General features: G+C 39.6%; 2 protein-coding genes across 16 annotated transcripts; both read right to left on the bottom strand.

Moving 5' to 3' along the window:
* Positions 1-14: 14 nt before the first annotated feature.
* LOC1274672 (N-acylneuraminate cytidylyltransferase A) lies at positions 15-1,179 on the bottom strand. Of its 2 annotated transcripts, XM_061650261.1 has the most exons (3): positions 1,046-1,179; positions 411-949; positions 15-192 (listed from the first exon to the last, which is right to left on the bottom strand). In XM_061650261.1, exons 1-3 carry the CDS (start codon positions 1,114-1,116, stop codon positions 173-175), a joined length of 630 nt encoding a protein of 209 aa, XP_061506245.1. In that variant the 5' UTR covers positions 1,117-1,179; the 3' UTR covers positions 15-172. The 2 variants fall into 2 exon arrangements, with proteins under 2 accessions (XP_061506245.1, XP_313827.6); XM_313827.6 differs by having other exon boundaries at positions 15-949.
* Positions 1,180-1,322: 143 nt separating this feature from the next.
* On the bottom strand, positions 1,323-24,106 carry LOC3291029 (rho GTPase-activating protein 39). Of its 14 annotated transcripts, none has more exons than XM_061650247.1 (12): positions 23,954-24,106; positions 22,295-22,429; positions 21,471-21,561; positions 9,251-9,741; positions 7,702-8,118; positions 6,929-7,296; positions 5,815-6,839; positions 5,425-5,720; positions 4,207-5,338; positions 3,931-4,054; positions 3,712-3,863; positions 1,323-3,611 (listed from the first exon to the last, which is right to left on the bottom strand). In XM_061650247.1, the coding sequence occupies exons 2-12, from the start codon at positions 22,312-22,314 to the stop codon at positions 3,387-3,389; spliced, it is 4,341 nt and encodes a 1,446-aa protein (XP_061506231.1). In that variant the 5' UTR covers positions 22,315-22,429; positions 23,954-24,106; the 3' UTR covers positions 1,323-3,386. The 14 variants fall into 14 exon arrangements, with proteins under 14 accessions (XP_061506231.1, XP_061506238.1, XP_061506236.1 ...); XM_061650254.1 differs by having other exon boundaries at positions 7,702-8,031; XM_061650252.1 differs by having other exon boundaries at positions 22,827-24,102.
* Between the last annotated feature and the right edge of the window lie 1,339 nt (positions 24,107-25,445).

Below are 25,445 nucleotides of genomic sequence, written 5' to 3'. Positions count from 1 at the left end.
AAACTGTAGTATTCAAAAGTTGATAACCTCATATTTCAGGAAATTTTATTCGGTATCTTCGGTGCAGTTTAGGTGGTGGCTCTTTTCCCTCCTTAGCGCAATCATACATACTTAATACTGGCTACATCAATTTTGCTATTATCATGAAGCTCTGATCGGTATTTAAAAAAGATTAGGCCTGGGTCGTTACACCTAAGCAGAGGAATGAGAAGTGTGATGCGACACATTAAATAGGAAAACTCTACATTTAACATGCTACTCCATACCGAGCAAAATACGCGCCAAGGTTAAATGCCTCCAGTTGTCAATTTCTAGCACATCTTGCTCGTCTACCTCTACTACAGTGCATGTTTCGCTTTGAAAACTTCCCATCTCCATCACTAGCCGTCGGTCGGCAAAATAAAACATACCTGTTTCCACCAGTTCACCCGGCCAGTCCTGGCGTCGTGGGCGGGCGAAAGGATCGAAGTTAATCGCCTTTAAATGGCCAGTTTCGACATCTTCCTTCCAGCGCAGCTTATAGCTTCTAACTACACTAAATGTACACGCTGGTGCGTTTTCCATTCCAGCGTTCACACGCGAATGAAATTGATGAGCTGCTGTTACCAAATAGTGAGCCCGCAGAAACGGCGAGGTGCATTGAATTAACGCGAAATTGTGTATCTCCGGATGTGCATCTAGGAACTCACGCACCGCATCCAATGATGTTGAGTGGTCCTGTGCGTGCATTGCTGACCGGGCAAACACTGCAGCACCATGACGATCAGCTTCGTAAGCAATCTGTTCATGGTCAGTCGACACCCAAATTGAATCAAACACACCCGACTGGTGGATTGTGCCCAGAGCACGTCCTAACAGTGTTTGATTCGGTTGTATTTCGGCGATATTTTTCAATGGTATACCCTTTGATCCACCACGGGCTAGCACCAGCGCTGCAATCGGATGTTCACTGCAATGAAAGGATTCACAATGGGATTGAAGAACATTATAATTAAGCATAATATAGCTTCCACCAACAATTTACAACAGCAATTTAAGTACTAACGAATTAGAACTGCCGGTAAAACACGATTCAAACACATACAACAATACGATCAGTGTTGGGATCAACCCCATTTTAGATCTGTTTCGGAGTAAAGTAGATTAACACTGATGGTTCGTTGGCATTGCGCATGAATAGCAGCTAACACGACTATACCGCACCGCACGATGCTACAAACAATACATACAGTTCAGTCACACCATCACGCCAAGACGCACACCATCACATAAAGTAAAGAATGCAATATATGAAATAATTTGCAGTGGAACATATCTTTAAGTAGGTTTTGTTCTCTTTTTATTTGCATTATAATGCGTCAGGTTAATGTCCTTTCTTCATTTTCGTCGGCGTTCACTAGCGTCTATGTTTTAGTTTCCTCGTAATAAATTATTAATTGGTTTTTGCATGCTTGCTTTACTTAAACTTCTCTCAATATAGAATATATAATATATATTTTTATCTCAATATTCTTCAGCGCATTTTTTTATTTTTGTTTCATTGCTCGCATCTGCATTTGTGTTTGTTTTGTTTGTTTGTTTGTTTGATAGATTACTTGTTAAGTGAGTTTTGTGTTTGCTTCTTCAAAGCTTCTGCATAAATAGATTGTGAGTTCGTGCATGCCTCGTTGTTGGACGCTTGTTAATAATGTGTTCATCTTCTACGATCGCATTTTGTTCATTTTCTCAAATCAAATAGAAAGTTTCATGTTATTGCGCTCTAGGGTATGTTACACGAAGGCCATAGAGATGGTAAAACTCATCAACACGATGAGAGCAAACAGTTTGTTGTCACTACTACGTACCCTTTTGTACTGGTCTATTGGACTAACATAACATTCTTTTCCGATCGATTCTCGTTAACCACGCGCAAAGTGAGTTTTAATTTATACGTTAAATCATTCATACATATCGTTGGTTTCGAACAAACTCATTCTTAATATATATCTACACAACTCTTTTATTACAAACAAGAGAGCGAAAGAAACTATTACCTAGCTGCCTGTTCTTAAAATACATATAATTTTGGTATAAAACAATCCCTAGCTCCTAAAACTATCAAATGAGTAAAGACTTTCCATTAGACATTAGCAGTTAAGAAGATGCTTGTGAATTCGTCAATTGACGTCAAATTCGATATTATAGACCTTACTGAAAAAATCATAACAAATATGACAAGATGGAAGAAGTTATTGAAACCCTAGCTACATCTTCTGAAATCTTTGTATTCGTGAAAACGTTAATAGTTTGGAAATCTTTTGGTGGGAGAGTATGGACTCAACAAACACCTGTGTGAAGCAAACTGAAAGTGTGTTTTGTTTTTGCAATAATCAAACTGATAAAAGCAATTATGAAGTAAGACTATATTTATTACCTGTTCTATATTTCTTTTGTTTATTTAAATTGTGCTTGTTGTCCCATGTTTTGCCGTTTAAATTAAAAAAAAACTTCTGTATACCCACTTAGCTATCCTGCAGTACTCTCTACCCAGCACAGTCCAATAGTTGTTTTGTAGCTTTTATTGTGTAATTTGTGTTTTTAATTGTGCATATTGCGCACCTGTTGCTTTAAATGCCAGTAAGGAATAACTATTAGGTTCTCTTTTAGCTCATATGTTTTATACTTTTAACAATATTTGCCAGTGTCTGTGTGTTTTCGCCCAAGAGTTTTCGCAACCATTACGTTGCTTATGGATTTTGAGAATGAATGAATGAGTGGGATGGTTTATAAGATGCTTAGTGTGAAAGTGTATTTTTATTCGTACTGCATTATTAAAAGTTTCTGTAAATAATACAATAGTTAGCAATCCCCGGAAGCGTCTTTTGACCGCTCTTCTTTTACGGTGTTTAGCTGTGTGTGCAAAGTATTTGATTTTTGTTGTGTGGTTACATCGTTTTGTTCCATTAACTTTTATTCTTATTCTTGTATCGCTGTTACGATTTTGTTTTTACTAAGCTGTATTTTGGTAAGTCGTAAGGTTTATGAACGGTACGTCGTTTTTCACGGTCGGGTTATCCAAAAATGTGCAGCAAAATATTCTGTTATATTCGCAACTCGATAACTGTATGTATCAAGATTGTATGTTTCTTTGCATAACTTCCTACTCAACAGTAAAACATTGCCAGTAAAACATTGCTATGTTAAATACAGCAACTTTCCTACTGGCAATGCCGTATTTGAACCCGTGTTATAGCTGATGTAGCAAATCTAATTGATGCAGCAAATAGCAACAGCAAAAATGAAATAGATACCTGTCTATCCTGTCTATGTTTCCATTAAATTGGGGTATGTTCTACGGGATTGTACAAATTATTTCCATGATATTTCAATACATGTTGGTCTACTCTTCACACCAGATACGTGACACTGGAAGTGTCCATATGTTGTATCAGGGTACGCATAAACGTCATCTCTTTACGGGCATTTTCCAGAATAACTTTTGGATCTTGTGATTGACAGCGAAGCAAATTTGGTGCAAATACCATCGCCAGATTAGATGAATCCATTTTTGTATTAGCAACAACGTCAGGCAACGAAAATTGTTGCAGGAAGTGAATCAAATATGTTAGAACCTGGAAAGGACAACGAGAATGATTGATGGATTGTTTATAATCTGGGCCAAGATCAAAAGACGTTGTTTTTTAAACAATTGGATGTATGTTGTACACCTACCAATCGATTGATTTTTGGTAACTTTTCTACGATAGCAGCTGCTTCAGCAGGGTCTTCCGTTTGGACACATTCGTCGTAAAGCTCATCCGGAATCAGCGGATCGTACAGTTCTCGATACCATAATTTCAACAAACTCGCAGGAGCGTGAGCATCTGAAATATTATAATATTCATTATTTTAAACCATTTTAAACCAATGAGGCTGATCATGTTTTCTTACCCATCGTGCCTTTGTTTTCTGGAAATTCCCAACGATCGATAAGATTTTTTAACATATTAACTTCGTCGACATCTGCCGGTACTCTGAAAATCCCTTCAGTTTGCTTCCCGTTCAGAAGTAACACCTAATAAATAAAATAAAACAAATGTATAAATTAGAAAGATCGATTCAAATAGCGATGGATTAATGGATTATGTATAATTGAACAATTTACAAACTGAAAGGAAATTTGAAATTTTGGTCATTTTTGAGAAATTCTAAATCATTCCGACTTACTTGCTCGGAAAGTGTTGTCTGTATCCAGGGCAGTTGGCGATCTGGAAACCTTTCCTTCTGCAGTTCCATTACTTCACTCAGAGTATTGCCGAACATGCTGTCGCGGAATATTTGCTCACGTGCCTGATTGATTTCGTCTTCTGTCGGTCGTTTAGCTTGTTTTCTTCCCGAGCTTCCAATACGATCCAATCGGCGGCAGGCTATCGTAGCGTAGTGCGAAATCTGAACGTGGATTGGCCACTTGCCAACTTCGGGGAAGCTGGTTGCAAAAGACGGATCCCGATGCCGATTTATGTATCCCAGCAAGGCTGGTTGAAATGTAGGGGACGGTGGCACAAATGACAAACAAATAGCCATTAGTTCCCAGCCTCGAATCAACGAATCTCTACTCGGATTTTCTGTGGTCTGGCGGCACATTTGAATGTACAGTTCGTCGCGCAGCTGTGCCTGGCCCATCGCCATCGTAACGATGTCTATCGCCACCGAATTTAAACTCATACCAATACGTGCCTTTCGATCACCCATGTATATTTGAACCAACTTGAAAAGATCCGTTGCCATTTTCTTGCCTGCCTTATCTCTTGCCAACGATAACATCGGACGGCTTATCGCGTTTGATGTCCAACTGAGCATATCTCTCACGGAAGACTTTTTCCGGAAAATGCCCTTAGAATGGAGGTTCAGATTATCCTGCGCGAATTTCTCGATGTCACACTCCTTCAGCAAAGCCATTTCTGCTATCTTTCCGTTACCACCTACTCCCGGAGCAGATGCCCCCAGTGAGAGGTTTTCCTGGAATCGCTGTAGCAACGTAGCTTTATTGATTTTATGTGGCGGCTGTTGTTGAGGAGACTGCATTGCTCCGCCGAGTTGTAACTGCTGGTGGTGACCGGCCGCAGCAGCCATCTGTTGTAGATAGGAAGTTTTTGAACCAAATGTACTATTTGCACCGCCCATCGGAACCGTAGGTACTCCGCGATCAACAGCATCCGGCACCAAACCGGATGCATCAAGAGCTGATCTCGCTCCCTGGAATGCAGCTGGCGGGAATTTGTGCAGTGGAGGATGATTTTTGACTGGACTGTATATTTGATCCGGCATGCTCTCCAACTTCGCTGTCACTTCTTCGGATCTATATTTTACCGAAATAATTTAACAATATTCGAAAGGTAAGTTTCAACATCTACCGTACTTGAATATCGTACTTCAAATACTTACATGTCTTCCTTTTCGTCGCGGTCGCCAAAATTAAACTCAAAGTTATAGTATGATACACCGCCGTCCTGGGCGTGCCGGGCACCATACTCTTCATAAGGATAATGTGCTAAATAGTCACCGTGGCCGTCGGAATGATCCGAATCTTCATTATCCGGCTCGTGTCCCGAGAAAGAGTGCTCAGATTGACTGTCGGAATGAAACGAATCCGAGTCCAGATCTCCAAGTCCATAAGAACCCGACAGTTTTGCCTGTTCTAAGATGTAATGTTGCAAAGGGAGCAAATGTTCCTGCATTTCCTGTAAAGAAAATATCGATACCACAGTTGCGGTGAGTCATTCGACCAATCAAAGTGATAGATCATTATTATTGATTTTTTTTCGAAAGTATTACCTTATCCCAGTTGCAGTACAAAGGCGAGGTGTTGCCGTTGTCGTAATCGAAATCGAAACCGGTACCACCAGCGGTATTATGATTGCTGTAATTCTTGGACTTTTTCCCATGTTTTGCATTGTGCGATGATGAATTATTCGAAGCAACGGTATGAGTGGAACCGGACGACTTTTTCTCCAATGTTTGTTGTGGATCGAGCTGTCTATTGTGCCGGTCGAGATTGGACTGGTTCAGATTCAACGAAAAATGATCCTTGCCCGCACTGCCCTTGGAAGTGCTACCACTGTTGGTTTGATCCACAGGATGACTAGAGGACGAGGACGCCGGAATGTTGGGTGGATAAGGAGACTGTTTACCACCCACAGACACTGCACCTGGTGATATTTTACCAGCACGATCTTGCTTCATCTTTTCTTGATATTTATCTGCTTTTCCCTTCAAACCATCCACACTGTATGGTTCGCTAGGATGATCACCTGTGGTATTGCTGCTATTGGTATTACTATTTTTATGACTAGATTTGTTGCTGCCGTTGTTTTGGTAACTGCTACCGGGAGATAGCTCCACCGACAAAGCTGATGGTCGCTGCACTTTCACTTGCTGCTGCTGTTGAGGACTAATTGGACTCTGGGGACTAGAATCGCTTGATTGCTTTTGTTGCTGCAAGGGCGATTTTGAGGACGTGGTGTGGCGCCTTCGCGTGATCGGTGTGTTTTCAACAGATTTGAAATATTTTTCATGCATTGAATCATCGCTTCCCCCTCCTCCACCACCCGCTGCTGTTCCGGAACCACCAACATTTCCTCCTGCTCCGGAGCCGGGTACATTACCACTTCCACCATTTCCGTCAAAGCTACCTTTCCGATGAGATCCACTGGAAGAATGATGACTTCCTCCGCTGCCGGAAGGACCATACGGTCTGGAAGAAATTGGAGTACCAAGAACACCGCCCACACCACTAGTAATTCCCGCAGATGACAGGAAACTACCCGATCTTGTAAGTGAGATTGATGATGCACTAGGATCTGAAAAAGAGCATTGGGGAAATTATTAATCCTTTTAAATTCTATTTGAGCAAAACCATCCAGTTCAGCCGCAGGGAACTATTACTTACTGCCTCCATAATCGAAGCTTTCGTGCTTGGATACCATGCCCCCAGCAAGGTTACCATCTTTCGAGGTTGATTTTGAAGAGGAACCCCCAACACCACCGTCATGCATGAACTTCTTTTTGAACTGTGGCGTGCTCAACGAGTGTGATGGTGACGATAGGCTGCCAGCAGCAAGATCCGATGAGTTTGAGATCGAATACGACAGCATTTGGTGCGGTGGCGGCAGTGCTGAAGAATGATGTAATGCTCCAAGGGCTAACTTTTCGCTGCTGCTTACTGCAGACACAGCTGCAGTAGATGATGAAGGCGAGGGAACTACCACAGAATGCGGAATGTTGTGCGAACTGGAACTTTCCTGCAGCATACGATAGCTAGCAAAATAATACACAAAAATACATGATTCTTATAAGCGGATTATCATACACGGGATATTTTGCGTCTCAACGATCACAAAAACCAAATATCACCACCGTTTAGTTTGCTTTCCTTCTATGTGAGATGATGCTGGATGAATATAGTGAAATTAATTTTGGACTTGTTTTCTGTTATGTTTTAGTCATATAGAATTCGTGAATGTGTCAACTGCCAATAGAGACGTGCAGACACTACAAACACACACACAATACACATACTACTACGGGTGACAATGATAGCGGATGCAGGATTTATTTTGGGACGAACACACGCACGCTACTATACATACTACACACCACCATGCACACCACCACCTCCCTCGCCCGAGTACGTATCTAGTTGATCGCGTTCCATGCACTTACCCGCTACTACTGTCAGGATTGTGTTTTCTACTACCCGTACCACCGGTGCTATGGCCATTCGTTGCATAACCACTGGAACCACTGCCATACCGCAGCAAACTGCTTCCCGTTGCTTCAGGAACGCTGCCCACAACGCCTCCGTGTAATCGCCGGTAGCTTCCGGACAGGCTACCCCCCTCAGGCGACTTGAGTGAGCTATCGGGATGATGATGGTGGTGAAAACGCTGGTGGTGTTGCTGCGATGCGTGAAGATGGCTATGTTGATAACTGGCCGGATAGCGCTGACTGCCACGAACCGATCCAGAAGATGGCACAGACATGCCACCGTGTCTGCAAAATTTGTGTGAATCCAATCGACTAATCGAAGAGTGGCTGCTACCATCAGCCAACGGGGAGGTTAAGATTTTCGGTGGTAATCTGATGTCACCAACCAACACAAAACAATCAACCCCATTACAACACCCCCCAGATGTGTGCGTTTTAAACGGCCAGAGAGTGGATGGTATCCCCGCAAGAAGTGTGTGGTTCACAGCATTGTTTTTAAGGGAAATTAAGTGGTGGCAGTGTGAAAGAGTTGCATGACAAGGACGAGTAGGAAGTTCGGGAAAATCAGGTGTGCCAGTAAGCAAGCCAAATGCCATTCAAAAGGATATGCACAAAACAGACAGACAAAAAGACACACATACACACAAACGAAATTACGGTACGATGGAAAGCATTGGAGTTGAAAACGGTGATAAATTAAACAACAAATTTTGTTGTTTTCCGTAGAGCCAAATACCGAATAGCCCGAACGAAGATTAGGGTGCAGGGATAAAAAAAAATTTGGATTTTTTTGGGCAAAATTATGTTCACACACGACACGACATAATTACGGTATTACGAGGAATATTTCATTGTGTTTACAAGAGGGAAACAATAGCAACAACATAATATTTTCAAATCAAGATACCACAAACCAATACAAAACATTAAAAAACAAACATTTAATTTATGTAACAAAAATATTACGAAATCAAAAGCCGTCGTCGTCGTCATGCCAGAGGACAGTAGGAACAAAACGATGCGAAAAGTAGATGTACGAAGACGAGGAAGAGATATCGCAAGCGAAGAAAAAAGAAGCATCCGAAAAATGTTGAAAAGAAAGAGAAAAAAAGGAAGAGAAAAACAACAATTCAAAACACAGAACAGAAAACAGAACAACATTAAGGCACTTAAAACAAAGAATAAATAAAAACTAATCGACTTTGTTCTAATAGATATCGACCTAAATAACTGCTGTAGCGTACGTACATACTCTGCAAAACAAAATTTTGATAAAATGGGACAAACGTACTATTACAGATTTAGGAATATAACAAAAGGCTAGCAAAATTTGGAAACGGAAATAATTAATTTACACATTGCTGATTGCAACAGCAACAGTAAGCATACGTAGAACTGCGTAGAAACGTTCTTTGTCGTTTGTGGTCGCATTGCAAAACGGGATTCTAGTGGAAGTATAGTAAAAAAAGGTGTATCACTCTCGTGTGGTTCCGATGAGACTTACCTATGCTGAAGGCTGTGTCTTCCCTGTGGACTGGCCAGAAGCTCACTGTTACTGCGTTGATCCAATCCGCCACCGCCGCCACGACGGTGGCCAGAGCTGGAGCTACGATGGTGATGATCTCTGTCACGGTAATCCGTGACGCCTGTCGCCGTTCGATGTCCACAAGATTTTCCCACCGTACCACTGCCACCCAATTTCGATGCTCCACCGAGTGAACCTAGACCACCGATACCACCTGCGGTGCTTCCACTACTGCCCGTTCCATGGTGGTGATGGTGGTGATGATGATGCGGAAGTGTTGCATCTTTCCGATCGCTAGGATCTGTGTTTTGCTTCAGGGTTTGCAGCTTGGCCAGAGGGATAATATCACAGTTCTGTGGCCGATGCCAAACGGTTTTCTGTGAGGCAACATTGTAGTAGTAAAAGCGACAGGTATTTGTGTCAAACAGTTCCCACCACTGCGATGCATCCGTACGTTTGATAGTTACACCCTAAAAGTAAAAAGAAACATAAAATGTTATAGAAAAAAAAATCTCACAAAAACACATTTTTGCATTAAAATGCTTCAAGTTATGATTGCATTGTTGTTAAACCTTAAATATTTCAAATAGAATTAAAATATATTTTTTATTCATATAATAATCCTTTACTCTACAAAGGACTGTCAATAAGTTAATGTAGTCATCCATAGTAGAAAATACATAATATCTTATCATTGGCACCTAATAGAAACCATAATAACAGTAAACGATTGCAGCATAGTTTTTTTTTAATTGATATTGACTATTACACATTATCACACATCAATTTCATCAGTCGCAATACTTTCGTGTTATAGCTTGCAAGTGAGAGTATGAGTATATCACTATCACAATTCATCTATTAGATAACTCAGTTACTACAGTGTAATTACCGTTGAGATCAATCAGCTTATATGCAATGCTGGATCTCTCAACAAAAATCATTGCTTCTCGACATAATTGATAATGAAATTCATTTTTTATGAAAAGCGCACACCACAGCAACTCATATGCTTTAGGCTATTCTTTATCTCATCATATATGATGTACTCCCAATGCTAAACAATACAGAGATAATGGAATGGATAATGGAGAAAATTTTAGGCAATTTAAGTAATTTTATAGATCTTTTTGGACTATTTAAAAATCTTTGACTAACCGTAATGCCGCGAAGCACGATTGCTGTACCTTTAAATATCTATAAATGAGACTGATCACCATGAATAAAAAAACATATATTGCAAGAGAGAAAATGAATAATAAAAAAAAGAAGTAGCAAAAGTAAAACAAGACAAAAAATATTTAATAATAATTCTAAGAAAGATTTAGAAAAAGGACACCCTGTAGAGACAGGAAGAGACCGTAGAGAAAAATATTTTTCTTACAAAATATTAAACATAACAAAGTTTAATAATAATACAAGAATTTTATCGGACGAGAAGATGTAAAAAATATCGGTAACAGAATTCGAGAAATGGGATAAAAAAGCAGCTGTGCAAATAACTAAAGCAAAAACAGTTAGAACCAGTAACTAAGCTATTGAAAAACCGGGGAAAAATGAAAATATAGTCGTTTTTCAAAACCTAATACTTGTCGAACTTTATTAGTAACTGCTGCGTATGCGAATGCAATGTTTTTCACGTTGTTAAGATCAAAAATTTAAAAAAAATTCATGGTATTATGCTAATTGAGAAAAATTGGTAATATTTTATTACAAAAAAAAAAGTGTTTGCGTTTCAATCATTAAATCTGAGTTATTTATATCGTCGACGAAGATCTTTACATTGAAGACGTGCTGCAACAGTAGAGCCTCTAAAGTGTCCAATCTAAACTAATATTGAATACATTCATCATTGTATCCCCTTTATGTCCAACGCACGCCAGCAATTACTGAGCACATTGACGAAATGTAGAAATGATGGAACTTGTTGGTCAATATGATGACAATGAATCAACAAATGTATGTTGAACAAATGAAATACATAACATGCACAACAAAGTCAGCTGGTTATGTTATTCATACGTGCAATTAAACATACAAATACCAATTCACCAGTGGCAATTCTCGTTTGTCAATTTCGTAAAATTATATGTATATTCTGTATTTTTGGACTCAAAAGTTATCTACTACGATGTCAACATTCCTCCAACTTGCTGTTGTTCCCGATAAAATTAACTTTGGCCGAATAGATTTGCCTAAACGGATCACTTAAACATCATTTAAAGACCAATTAAAGATCATTCGCTTGATTGATATATACATATGATTAAATTTGCAAACATCCATTATAATAAAAAACTATTGAAATTTGTTTACTATTTAAGATTAACTAAATCATATTCTATTCATATAAAAGGCTCGGAATAGAATTTATATAAAGTAAAACAAAAAAACAGGCGTAATCTTACGGCTTCAACAAAATAATCTATCTATCAAGCTATGGAACGGTGTCGCTGTACTGTTGTTTGTGTTGTATTTTACTCATCAAATACGTTCAATCCACCGGAAGTGTAGCCAACAGCTGCCAGTTCAAATGCCAGTTCAAATGTTGCCTACTCAATGCTAACTGAAAAGCAGTCTAGCGGATGCACCATGGTAACCCACCCGACAATAATCTTAAGGTCGGAAAACAAACGGACTGCGACTCACCACGAATAAGGCGTTAAAAAAACTCGGTTCCATAAAGTGTCGTCGTGTGCGCTTCCAAAAACGTATGCGGTTAACCACCAAGATACTATGACAATCAATGCGTGCGTGCGTGCCAGTATTCTTCATGTTTCTCTCGTTTCGAGAATCACGGAGAATCTCGCAAAAGAAAGCATATGTTTGTATGGGTTACTCATGTGCCCGCATGTTGATGGTGCGCATGTTTTGTTGTGCTTTTTTTTTGTTCTCTTACGTTCATTTGAATCATTGGTCAGGTCGGACCCTTTCCTTTTTCATATTTTACGTTTTTGTGCTCTTTCTTTTTGTTAGCTTCTCACATGGGATTTGCTCCGTTTTTGAAGATTAAAAATAATAAGCCAAAGTTCTATCAGTATCACGGAGTGGTCAGCACATAATGCCATATGGTTAGAGTTGCGATAGCTAATTCCAATAAACATAAAATATGCACGTTTTTACGCAACTCATAATTAGTACAAAATTCAAAGCATATTCTGCTGCTATGCGAAATCAAAAAATCACTGAAAGCCAAGTCTTGGACGGTTTTTGTGCAAAAGAAGATGAGAATAAGTATTGATACAAACTGCTTTACACAAGCGTCAAGAGTTTGACTTAGTTTTACTTCCAATTTGATGCATGTATGTAATCGCCAATCAACGTACTGCAGCAAAAAAAAACACACACACAGGAAATGATTTCGACACGCGAATCAAATATAAGGATGTACAACTCGACTAGCCCAACATGCCCAGACAGTGGCTGTGTGGTTCAGGCAAAGAAACCAAGGCACGGCATTATCTCGCCGACGTTAATCCAACCGTTACTGACATCCCTCTGAAGTTGTCAATGCCCGCTCCGCTACATTAATATTTATAAAGGACGATTGCAGAGAAAAGTCAAGCGCCAAGCGTCCAAATCGTATGGACACGGTTGACGGTACACAAGTAGCCTTCCTAAAGTTCCCAGTGGCAACGGAAAATAATTCATTACTTCCGTTCGGTTGATGGTGTCGGTGCAGCGACTGCCAATAGAAATATCCGCTGAATAATCACACCACGGATCGGTTTTGGTATGCGTATGGTTGAGGTTTTTTGGGCTACCTCTCAATAAAAGAAGGCTGGATGAACTAATAACGCTTTCAAAGAGTGATTCATTCGTTGGTAGGATATCACCTAACTTTTTAATAATTGGTGTATTTTAGAAAACATGGCATATTATTAAAGAAATTATTCCCTTGTTTGGGTCAATTTGCTAACCGAGAGACAGTGAATACATCGCAATTGTGTTTATTCTTTCACCTTAGACCCATAGCCATAGCGATAATGCAATGAAAACATTTCCTCCTATCAGATTGCTCTTTACTGAATACATTTACACTTACACTCGTGAAAACAAACTACGATCATATTGCGAAAATAGCTGGCTGTTTCATTTGATTCTGTTGCTTCGAATTTAACTGTTTCTATTACAGAAAACTACAGAACATAATAATTTGTTTAACAATTTGTAGTATAAGAAGGACCTGAAAGGCGCATCTTTGCCAAAAATCTACCTATAAAATATATTGTTCAATTAAAATAAACTTGAAATTGAGTAGCAAAACAAAACACCTCAACTATTGTCCAACAGGCACAGCGCATCAAGTGTACCCAGCATGAGATTTGTAATGTTTGCACAGCGAGCAAAATACTACTTTCCACGATTGTAAGGGCCACTCGAAGGTTCGTAAGTATGGAGATCATGAGTAGCTGACCAACTTTTCCCGATTCGACGTTAAACAAAGCGCTCGTAATGGAGAGAAAAAAAATCAACCAACCGTAGCAATGCTCGACGACCGCAGCGACGAACGATGCCCTGTGGAGGCCAACCTTCAAAAGCTGTTCGGTTGGTCGATTGGCCGTTCGGTCGGTCGGCCGGTCGCTAACGGGTTGCTCTTCTTTTCTTTTAACGGTCACCACCACATACATTGCCATGTTGAAAGCAGCCTATTTAACCGCTAACTTGGCACAGCGTACCAATAGGGCTAATGTTGTGAATGCAGAGGAACTCAATCGATCGATCGATCACCACCTACAATTCGTATTTCCTAGAGAATTTGGTTTGACTTTGCATGCCCAAACAGGCAGATGTCATTGTGCCTTCTTTAAATTGAAGAAAAGCAATGTATGGTAATGATATTTTTTAAACAAACCGAAAACCTTTAAAAGGGAACTCAACGCTAATTACATGAAGAAATCGGTAGATCAATGTGCACAACACAACGTGCAACCGACTTGCACATCGAAGATATCAGGGGGGATAAACCCATTTGCTGGCTTGCTTTCACTTTCTTATCATCACCATGCTGCTGACACGCTGCACTGTCAAGATGGGCGAGTAAAACTGTTAGCAATGTTTATGCCCGACCTGCACAGAGAGATCATGCTAATGCGTGCTGGTTCGTATTTAACGCTTCCTTTCTACCAGATTTGTTTCCTCGCAAGGTTTCTTTGCCTCTTCTGCAGAAAAGCAGCCAAGAGGGTCGGTTTATTAATATCCGGTGCAACAGGAACTTCACCTTCCGTTCGTTTCACTGAATGCCTGTCATCTAAGCGTTACACATAACTCTATACAACCCTATACAATCCTATCTATACAGTCACAGCTGCCCATGCTATATAAAGAATAAGTCGTTCATTAATGTTACTAAAATGACACCCGGATAAAACTGAAGGGGTCTAAAAAATCGTTTCCGCTTATCGTGGGTTCTCTTCATGCAGTTTTGTAGTTAAAAAATTATATACTTAGTTTGTTGCATTAGCAGAATGTTAAACGATAAATATATATTATTACTTAAAATTACAAAAACTACTATTTTCTCTTAAACCATCAAACTGCTGCATATCCTCTACTTATAAACACATGTTTTGTCGTTTTTAATATCTTTTTTTAAGTATCTTCATCTTCCAACATTTTTCAAACCAAAGAATTATCACTCATCAATGGATACTCTAATGGAACAATTTGAAAGATCTATAACTATAGTCACTCGTTCTACACCACAAGCTTGTTGCTACAGATAATACACCTCGTAAAAGAGTATGACTGGCAAGCATAGAATAAATCGAACACGGGTAAAATTGAAACCATTCTTTCTCCAGTACGTCCATGTTTGGTAACGCAAGGGCCATATTACGCATATATATATATAGGCCGCATCGCAAATGAATGATCACATCACAAACTGCGAAACGCATGTAGTCGTCGCTTCTAAAAAAAGAGAATGGCATAGATGATGAATTTGCTTCAATTATAAGTGGCAATGATAGACCAATCATTTTACGGTTCATTCGTTCGCCTGTACCATTAGCATTTGCATCAGCTGTGTTCGCAAAAACTACGTTATGTGTTGGGGCTGCTGGGAGGCACTTTCCTTTCGGTAACGCATATTAAATTAATCGGCTTTGGTAATCGCGTTTTCTTATTTTACACAATAAAAAATTAAAAACAAAAACCACAGAGAACAAAAACAATAATCGAGATCGATTGCACTGTACCAGAGTGGAATTACAGAGGAAGTCTAGACATTTCCATTTGCACCATCATTCTTAACACACTTCACAATGGATTGACACAATAACAAGAACACCATATGCATGGGTTACATAGAATGATTTAACAATTAGGTGGCAGGGATAAGCCTTGGAAATTAATCTTAAGAAACTACGATCAATTATGACACAACAAACAGCAAACTTTACGCACATACAACTTAGTGAAAAAATGTAGATTGCCAGTTCGTTGTTGTCTACAGTTACGAAATTTTGCTCCGAGAACATTTATTAGATCTATTCGTTCAGGATAAACTATTGAGCAAAGCTTAGAAATAAAAATGCAATAGGCATGTGCTCGTATCCTAGCAAGTGTATCCCGAACAAATAACAAACAACGAGTATGTTGCAACAGACGAAATGTTACATTACGCCACGGAGTGAAGTACAACAGTGCTCTCCAACCTTTTTAGTATCACGGACCACCTAACTTAGTGTACATATATATTTGAGGACATATATTTGTAGACTTTGTTCTTCAAAGCTTCTTGATGTTTTACTCTTATTCTACACATGCCTGTAAAACATTAAATCGTGACTGTGGGAAACAAAACTGTACAACATGCATCGTAACAAGCTATTCTTTTCAGAAAATTAATTCTTTCGCGGAAAACGTCTGTTTGCGCCACGGACCAGAAGTTGGAGAAGACTGATGTACAAGACAAGACTCTTTTTAGTAACTCTTTTTTGGCAGCTTCAATCCTATTGGTTCATACTCTAACGAGCTGGACTAGTGGACGGAAAAATCAAGGATTAATATATAATTAACAATAAATATGGCTCTTGAATCCGTCTCATCTAGGGACGAATAAATAATAAATCGGTCAATTTGGAAAAGCTTGGCCAAAAATCACTTCAATACTGAAGCGCATCTAGGTTGGGTCCATGGCGACTCTTAACTATCAGAGTAGTACATTGCAATAGTTGTGTACTGGTCCGTGCACCTAGATACATCGTCAAATAGCGCTACGCGATGTGAAGCAAAAATAGATGATATTCGATAATATTCGATTCGAAGTGTCCGTACAAAAACAATCTGTTTCACGTCTAATATTTTCACGGCATAAGCGGACACGTGCAAAATATTATGGAGTATTATCGCACCATACAGGGTGATAGTTGAACACATACAAATCGAATTGAAAAATTTCATCCATGTTAATTGTTGCTACTTTTGCATGTTTCATGGCCTAAAATTTTACCGGTATAACTACACGCACGGTGAGATGCTTACGAAAACTTTAAGTTGTTATACCAGCTCCAGAAGTAAATTCCACGTGCTAAGTAGAAATAATTTCTATCAGGCTACATCATCAAGGAAAAAACTAGGCTAACGCATTGAAATCTATATTCGATAGTCATGTATAATGACAGTCCTCCTATTTACACACTGCTAAATATTAAAACGGCATAAGAAATTAAAATGTAATCATATTTATATTTATCTAAATTAAATTACGAAATGCTCACTGACACTTATTCCTATTTTTTTTAAACACACAACTATCACACAGTGTTGTCCGTTTATATCTGTTGAATTTTGGTTCGGTTCCGAGGTCGAAGATCAAAACGCGCCATAGCACAAATAGTTTGATGATTTTGTATGACTTTGGCCGCTTTTGGGAGTTTTGGTTACATCGTGTAGTTTAAGCTATACAGGCCGCTCGTGAAGCAATTAAGTCACAAGGAAAAGCAGCACATGTTTTGATAATAACACATCTAGTTTGATTAAAGTTCCATAAAAATGAATGTTAACAATTACAATGAACACTATTTAATTTATTTGCGAACACCATGGATAAGGTAATAAATATCAACTCTCTCATATAAACATTTAATAGTGTTCCAAAAAGTAAAAAAAAGATTGTTGCAAAAATAATCAGCATTCCATGCTCTGAGGACGACACAATTTTCACTACCTCGGATCAACCGAGCTTTTTTAAAGAATTTGAGGTCAAAACAATCACGTTTGTGAGCAGCAAGCACAATTACCGACATCACTAATAATAACATTCAATTAAGGCTGCTTTCTTTGCCTTCCAGAAGAATGGAAATCGGGTGAATATGTCCGAAGAAGCCAGTTGCTTCCAATGATTCATAGCGGTTCGGTCAAATAGTGATGCGCGCAAGACTATGATTTTTTTTCTGTCTATCGGTACAGTTCGGCAAGAAACGATTTTTGTTGTTCCTTTTTCGGAAACACGTAATTCTATGCATTCCTCCGGCATGCGGATCAATCTGTCTACGATATACACCAAAAACATCTTCCGTTGCAACGGCTTTACAAGAAGCATGTCAATGGCGCACACTGGCGAAAGCAAGCTCGTGCACCTCACTTTGGTTTATTTTTGTTCAATATTTACATAAACATCTGGAAAAAGCAATGTGAATTCATTGCTGGTGTACGGAGCCTCCGCTAATGGAGAAGTGGTTGTTGATTGTTGACCGAGAAAACGAGTACGAGAAAAACGATTATCGCTACCAAAGCAAGCACTCTATTGGTTCATACAATTTTCCATTGAATCTCAAGATGAAGATGCACCAAATCTTTTCGAGAGTATTCAATCCATTTGATTTGCCAAAAAAAAAAACATTCACAAAATCAGATAAATGGCTTAAACCCGTAGGAAACCCAATAAAAAGCCAAATAGTGAGGAATTAGTTTCTTATTTTATCAAATTTTTCCAAAGAAAATTAAGAAGCTCTCTGAAACTAATAAGCTTTTTTAACCTAATAATCTTCATGAAGCCTTTTTATTTATTCAGAAGTACTTTTCTTAAAAAAATAGATATAATATAATTATATCGTATAATAATAACGTATAATTTCATCAAATAACACCGAATCAAATGCCATTGAAATATAATTCATATTTACAAGCACACATTATCTTGGTAATTCATCATTCAACGTTCGAAAACTTATATATTTTATATTTCATGTCATTTTTTGAGAATAGTACATGATGATGATGATGATGATAATGTCTCACTTCTTTCCCCTTCACAGAATAATAATACATGATATAAAGAAGACTTTAATGGATTATCAGGATCATGCTACCCATATAAAATTGATTACCGACGAAGGCATGTCGTATCCATAGACGCAGATGCATTTCACAATTCTTCCGTCTGCATTTAATAAGCTATTTCCTGTGTTGTCTGTCAAATTCATCATTGTCTGCTTTTTTTTAAATTAACTAACAGTTCAGCTAAACTAGTACGCTCTGAAACTCCGTTGGAACTCTGGAAGTGATGATAAGTTTACAGTGTATTCAGTTATCAGCAGGTTAGATAATGAGGAACATGATCAACATGAAATAAAGTTACAAATCTTTAGTATAGACCAGGGGTCGCAAAACTTTTCAGTTGGTGGGCTGAATTGCATTTCAAGTAACGCATAAAGATAGTGAAAATACTGAACTTTTTAACCTTTACAAAGTCATCGCGGGTCGCATTATGGGCATTCGAAGGCCACATGCGGCCTGCGGTCCCTAGTTTGGTGACCCATGGTCTAAACACATGTGTCTATTTAAAATGCGAGCTCTTCAGTGGTTAAATAATTAAGAATTAAAATAACCTTCTGTCAAGTGGATGGCTAGTGCACCTTTGCCTGTGAATAAGTAAACTCAAGTTTTAAAAATAACATTTTTTGCCATCATTGGCCTCTGGCTGTAGTCTAAACCACGGAAAGCCTGGAAAGACGATGGACAAGAAAAAACAAACAATCTGCAAGCCCGCAAGCAAACAGGAGACAAACAAATAATAATCAAGGTCAAGTTCCTCTACGAATAGAACCCTTTATTCACGTAAAATAGTTAGAACAACTTTGCTGTACGTCACGGATGTTCGCTTTGGTACTGTTAAACAAAAACAGCTACACACAAATATCGTTCCATTTTTGTCCTCTTGTTTATAGCGCTTCTCAACCGTAGTCACTCTAAGCCAATGGTCGGCAAAGTATGATTCGCAAGGTCGCATGCGCGGCTTCATATATTTCATAGAACTTTCACCAAACTCTCTTCTTCTACTTGTCATACGTGGTCATGCCGGTCTATACAGGGTTTCGAGAGTTATTTAGTACAACGCAGCCGGATAGTCAGTCCTTGCCACAGGAGGACGGTCCATTCTAGACTTGATTTCACGACAAATGTTGAGTCGTGCGAGTTGGCTACTGTATCAAGGAACCGCCCTCGACTTTATACATGGCTTCACTCTCTTTATACTTGGTAATTAATGTTGATCCTCGCGTGGAAGTGTACTACAATTTTTTTTAGAATTAGGTCCTTTCAGCCGTAAAATTTGCCGACCGCTGGGCTAACCCATCGCTATGAAATTCAATCCTATATACGACCCCACCTAGAACCTATGATAGGTATTTATAAGATCGTTAACTATGATAATAGCACACTGACATCGATAATCCACCGCCAAGAAAAAAAAAAAAACTTGGACTAAATGATCCTGAATAGAATTTAACTATCAGTTTCGTATGCATACAGTCATCAAATGCCTGCAAACTAATTTTCTATTTGTGAACCGTTATTTTTCTCGATAAAAATAGATTACTGATGTAAGCAAAAACATGGATGAACATTTGGCCAAGCACCATTTCAATCTTCAGACAATAACACAGCACTACAAGTGAAACGATGTCAATATCGGCTCCTTCGGAAAATGCGAAAAGCGAACGTTTCTAAACGCTGTATGTTCGACGTGATCATTGATCGTTGCATTTAACGCCAATAAAACGCACCTCCAAGCAGCAATACAAAAAATCGCCCGGAAAGTTACAGCAAAAGTGAAACGTTACAACGACGCTTCACTGGTCCACGTAACGCACTCTCTCTCTCTCTTTACAAGTACACTATCTTAACAAAACGCGCCTCTTCCTCGCTCTTATTTTATGAATAGAAACGTAGCTCCTTATAAACACATCATTGCAGACGCTTGAAGATCGGACATATTTGTACTACTAAGAAATTTAAACAGTGCAGCCTAATGAACATAATGAAACGATATTTACAGTCGAGTTTTAAACTTGCATCAGGTTCGTATACTTAAGAGTGCAATGTAGCTAACAATGTTCTGAGCACAATATCACACAAAAGCACAACACTCAAAAATCACTTTCCCTTTTCATACTAGTTTTGTTTTGATTAACCCTTCAATTTAGTTGTGCGTGTGAGTGCTTATGTGTCTTTTTTTCTTTTTGTTTCTAAATATTGTCTAAATTCGGTCACATATTAACAATGTGCTAAACATGTTCTTTTTGACCATCATTCCAGACTCCCGCAGGGTGTCCCAGGGAGAATAATTTGTGCGAATTATTTGTTTTTAAGTTTGAACGCACCATTATGTCACGCATGGGATGGTCAACTCAGTTAAAAACAGTTCGCTGCAGTATTGAATTTGCACATGCAATAAACTCAAGACTTTCAATACTTTTCATTATTATATAATTAATTTTTGATAAATTTTTAGTATTATTAAACGCTGAGTTCTTGCATAGTAGAGCTAAACTCGAAACAAAGAACAATATGTTCTTTAGTTGCGCGGATTCGGAGATACGCGATTTTCTTAATTTTACAGATCAAATGTCAAATCAATACAATTTGCTTCAAGAATGATCCAATGCAGTATAAATTACATTTTGATTAATAAATTTAATCCACTTACAAGCGAAAAATATCAAATAATTCTGCACGAATCGTATCAAATTAATGATAAAGTGTATAAAACTACTAAATTGCATAAAAATACCAAGACACCAATTGTATGTTGGTCGAAAACCGCGTAATTCGACATACGCGGATTCCTCGGGAACGCACAAACCGTGTAACTCGGGAACAGACTGTATACAGCAAATTGTCTAAGTATGCTTTAGTAATGTTTTTTACTGAAAGCTATTCAGTAATAGATAGTTTTATTTCGATTACTTACCTCAGGAGGATCCCACACGCACTCGCCTGTCGTCAAATTAGCGTACATATGTTCCTTGGTTCGGGGCTCGATAATTTCCACCCATTCCACCCTATATTCAATGATTGAACGAAAAAGAAAATGAAAACAAAGTTAGTTAAGATATATTAGAACCCTCCGCCGAAACGCCGAACTGATTGGAGACATCACAAAATCGGTTACGCCCCAAGATTATCTCGGTTTGAGCAGAGTTGATAACAGCAACAAAATTGTTAACAAAAATATTCACAAAACAAATCCTTGGAAGAAACTAACATCATAAAAACAACATCCCAACACATCGTAATCACGTCTTTTGCTTGCTCGCGTTTACATCACTTGCTGATCGATCTTGTTGAAGGTTTTTCGAACAGCACAGCACAGAAAACAACAAAAGCATGCACGCGTGCCAAGAAAAGGAAAGCCTTGCTACGTTCTATGGCTGGCTCAACGTAAACACAAGCGTGTTTTGTATCGATTTTGACTCTGTCCCATGCCATGCCGAATCTCAGCTATACCAGAAGGCAGCAGAAAGCAGCTTAAAACGAGACACGCTCTCGCACGCATTGTAGCAGCTGTGTTGTTCCTTGCGACTCGCCCTTTAAATAAGGGCGGCGCACAAATTACCATCAACAACTCAGAAAGCCGCTACGAGCACAGCGCCACAAACAACTCTATCCGACACGGCGCACGCAGAACGCATGTCGGTAACGGTCGTTGGTATTGGTGTGTACGATGCGCCGGAAAGAACAGTAAGAAGAAGGTGTGAAGCTATCTATCTGTAGTCATCGATGAGACATACGCACCTTTCTGATGATGTTGACATTTTGTGCTACCGATTGTTTTATCCAATCTGTAATCGAATGTAGCTCGCTGCGACGTTCCTGAGCGCTTTAAGCGTTTAACCGAATATGTACGCACATTAAGTTATCACGCATTAGCTGTGGCACAATAGAATAATCAGATTAATACACGATGATTATGCGCGCTCTACTAGCTGCCTATGGCTGCCGCTACAGCATCGCAGCTATCAGCTATTGATTCGCCGTTTCGTCTCGTTCCATTCTTTTCGGTATGCAGTACAGCAAGCACAATACTATTTGAAATCGAAGGAGCAACACTAGGAAAAAACGCTTTTATCAAAGCCTCCGCAGATCATATCAGCACGGCACAAATTGCGAATAGAGCAGGGTTGCTTGCGATACGAAACATTGCCCCAACCGGCGTACTATAAGGAGGGCGTGAAGTCACGCAAAGCATGGGATAATGCACGCACGCACGCACGCTCACACACTTGCACTTACACCAGACACACGCTACACAAATACTTTTACGTACATCAAACTAGAATGGCCGAAAATAGCAAAGATTACCAACGTCGTCGACAGCGCACTATCTCGCACTTTTTATACTCGCGCGCACACACACACAAGCCCCAACAAGCAGCAATGTAAAGAAGACTCCCAATAAGGCAAACACTTTTTTTCCACCAGCTATTCCACTAGCCCACCCAGGCCTCCTGCTTGCCAGGAGCAGATTTTCTCCACGGAAGCTAGGAAACCCTACACCATGTACCAGAGAGCGCTAGGCTGCAAGCGAAGGAAATTGCACTTTGCTGATCAGAACTTGAGCATCTTTTCCTTGCACATTTGATACGTTTTACACAAATTGTCATTTTTCGATTGAACACACGTACCAACCTTCATCCCGGCAAACACTTTTCTTCTACGTTTCTCTCTTGCTTCGGTTCACGGAAAAAGCGGTTGCGGTATCGTTTTGTCGCACTTCGCACCCTTTTCAAGCGATGTCGCTGGCACTATCGCACCGCTGCTGCTGTTTTTAGTATTATTGCTAGTGCGCTGCTCACATCGCTACGCTCTCTCTCTCGCTCACACACACACACTGTCGCCAGTGAGATAGCTGTCGCGCGTGCTCGTGGCGGCGAAATGGAGAATGAACGAGGCCGACGAACTACCAACACCGGACATGCAGAGATGGTAGCGGAAGGGAAGATAGAAAGGAAACAGCAGACAGCACAAGAATCGCCGCACTGCGATTCGTCCCAACACCAACCGGACCTCTTCCAGCGATAACGCTTGCTGAGACGGGGACACCGCGAACGGGGGTTACTAGCAGTAGTAAACAGATTTCTGCTACATTTTTCACCATTCGTACAATGCTTTCAAACTGGCACACAAAAAACGCCTGCCAAGTTCACGGTACCATACTTTGGGAAGCACTGGAATCTATATACCCTAGCAAAAGTTGCACTATGTCAGACACCGCTTTCTACACACCCTCTCAAAACAACGGTACCACTGCAACTCCTTCCAGGGGTTGAAAGCCACACAAAGGCCAACGCAATGCTGCAATGCTGTGGAAGTGCGGAAAAAACCCCTCGCTAGTAACGCTAAACCAATCTTTTCACGGCACTAGCTTACTAGCTAAGCACACTTTTCATTTACCCGACGCTTCGACGGTAAGTAATCTACACGAACTGCATAATCCAAGAGTTATTACTTCTGCTGTTCACACTTTTTCTCGAACAGCAGCTGCACACAGTATTGTTTTTTATGCTACCACACAGCTTCAAATCAGGGGAGCGAGTGGAACATGAGACGATCAGGTAGGCTCATTGGATCTCACAAGAAGCCATATTAGTCAACAATGAGCTGTGGCAACGTCAAAATAATTATGCACGATACTGCAACATTTTCACAAAAAGTAACATAAAAAGGTATGAATTGTGCAAATTAAACAAAAACAATAAACAAAAATTTGACGCTACAACAAAGCTTCCATATTTCGATCTTCTTCTTCTTCTTCTTTTTGGCTCAACAACCGCTGTCGGTCAAGGCCTGCCTGTACCACTTGTAGGCTTGGCTTTCTTTCAGTGACTTATTGATCCCCCCATAGCAGGATAGTCAGTCCTACGTATGGCGGCACGGTCCATTTGGGGCTTGTACCAAAGTGGGTAGAAAGGATGTGTCGTCATGTAGAACAATTGGGCATCGAGGCTTTAGAAAAAAGCACAAAACCAAGATCGACGGCAGTTGTCAAATGCGACGAATGTTGCTGGTATTTGGATATGATAAATGAATTGTTTTCGTTTGATAAACAGTTGTTTAGCACTAAAAAAATGTATTTTGCATCCACACTCCATAAATCGGCATTTTACACGTTATAATGCTGCTGCTGCCTGTAAACAAATATCGACGGCTGTTGTCAAAATGAATCTCAAAATGGCAACATGCCAAACGCTAAGAAGACACCTCCTCTATATTCCACCTTGGCTTGCCCAAGTGCCACAAATCCACTAAACGACCACTAAACGGCTTCTAAACGACTCAAGTTCTCTACCTAAACGGAATATAGAAAGACTTCGTTTAGCAGACGGCAAACGACTCATGCATTCTAAAAATAGCAAAAAAGCTGGTGGCGCTCTCTGTTGGTGGGATACCCCAACCAGTTGAGCTTCATCGCTTGGAGGAGAGCTTTCTCATTTCCTCTGTCTTGTTGTATGGTTTTGCATTGAAGTTATGCATCGCTAGAACTAGAACGGCGATACGATTGTTTAAATACTAAACTCCAATGTAAACCACCAGCACTGAAGCAAGTGAGATTTGAGTAATGGTCGTTGGTGTTGATACCCACGTATCTGACCACACGACCATTCATATAGATTCTTGCTCAGAAAGTTAGAAGGCTGTATAGGTCATGATAAGATGAAATTGGTCGAAACACATTGCAAGAAAAGGATAGCAATATTATGATGAGTTGTAATACGCCATCTATTGATCAAACCAATGAAGCGGAGGAGCTTTCATTTTTTTTCTATGGATATTTAATTTTCCAGTCGTTTAAGCTTAATCTGTGGCGCTTGGGTTGAACCCATGACGCGCATGTTATTAAGTCGTACGAGTTGACGACTGTACTACGAGACCGGCCATATTTCGA

The sequence above is a fragment of the Anopheles gambiae genome, chromosome 2, assembly GCF_943734735.2.
Source record: "Anopheles gambiae chromosome 2, idAnoGambNW_F1_1, whole genome shotgun sequence".
NCBI classification, from domain to species: Eukaryota; Metazoa; Arthropoda; class Insecta; order Diptera; family Culicidae; genus Anopheles; species Anopheles gambiae.
Note: the sequence above shows the minus strand (reverse complement) of the source record. Positions and strands in the feature narration are given on the sequence as shown.

Coding starts and splice junctions, on each gene's coding strand:
- LOC1274672 (XM_313827.6), bottom strand. CDS start 1,116: ATGGGGTTGATCCCAACACTGATCGTATTGTTGTATGTGTTTGAATCG. Junction 950..1,045: donor TTTACCGGCAGTTCTAATTC/GTTAGTACTTAA, acceptor CTTTCATTGCAG/TGAACATCCGATTGCAGCGC.
- LOC3291029 (XM_061650247.1), bottom strand. CDS start 22,314: ATGTCAACATCATCAGAAAG. Junction 8,119..9,250: donor AGACACAGCCTTCAGCATAG/GTAAGTCTCATC, acceptor TGGTGACATCAG/ATTACCACCGAAAATCTTAA. Junction 3,864..3,930: donor AGAAAACAAAGGCACGATGG/GTAAGAAAACAT, acceptor ATAATATTTCAG/ATGCTCACGCTCCTGCGAGT.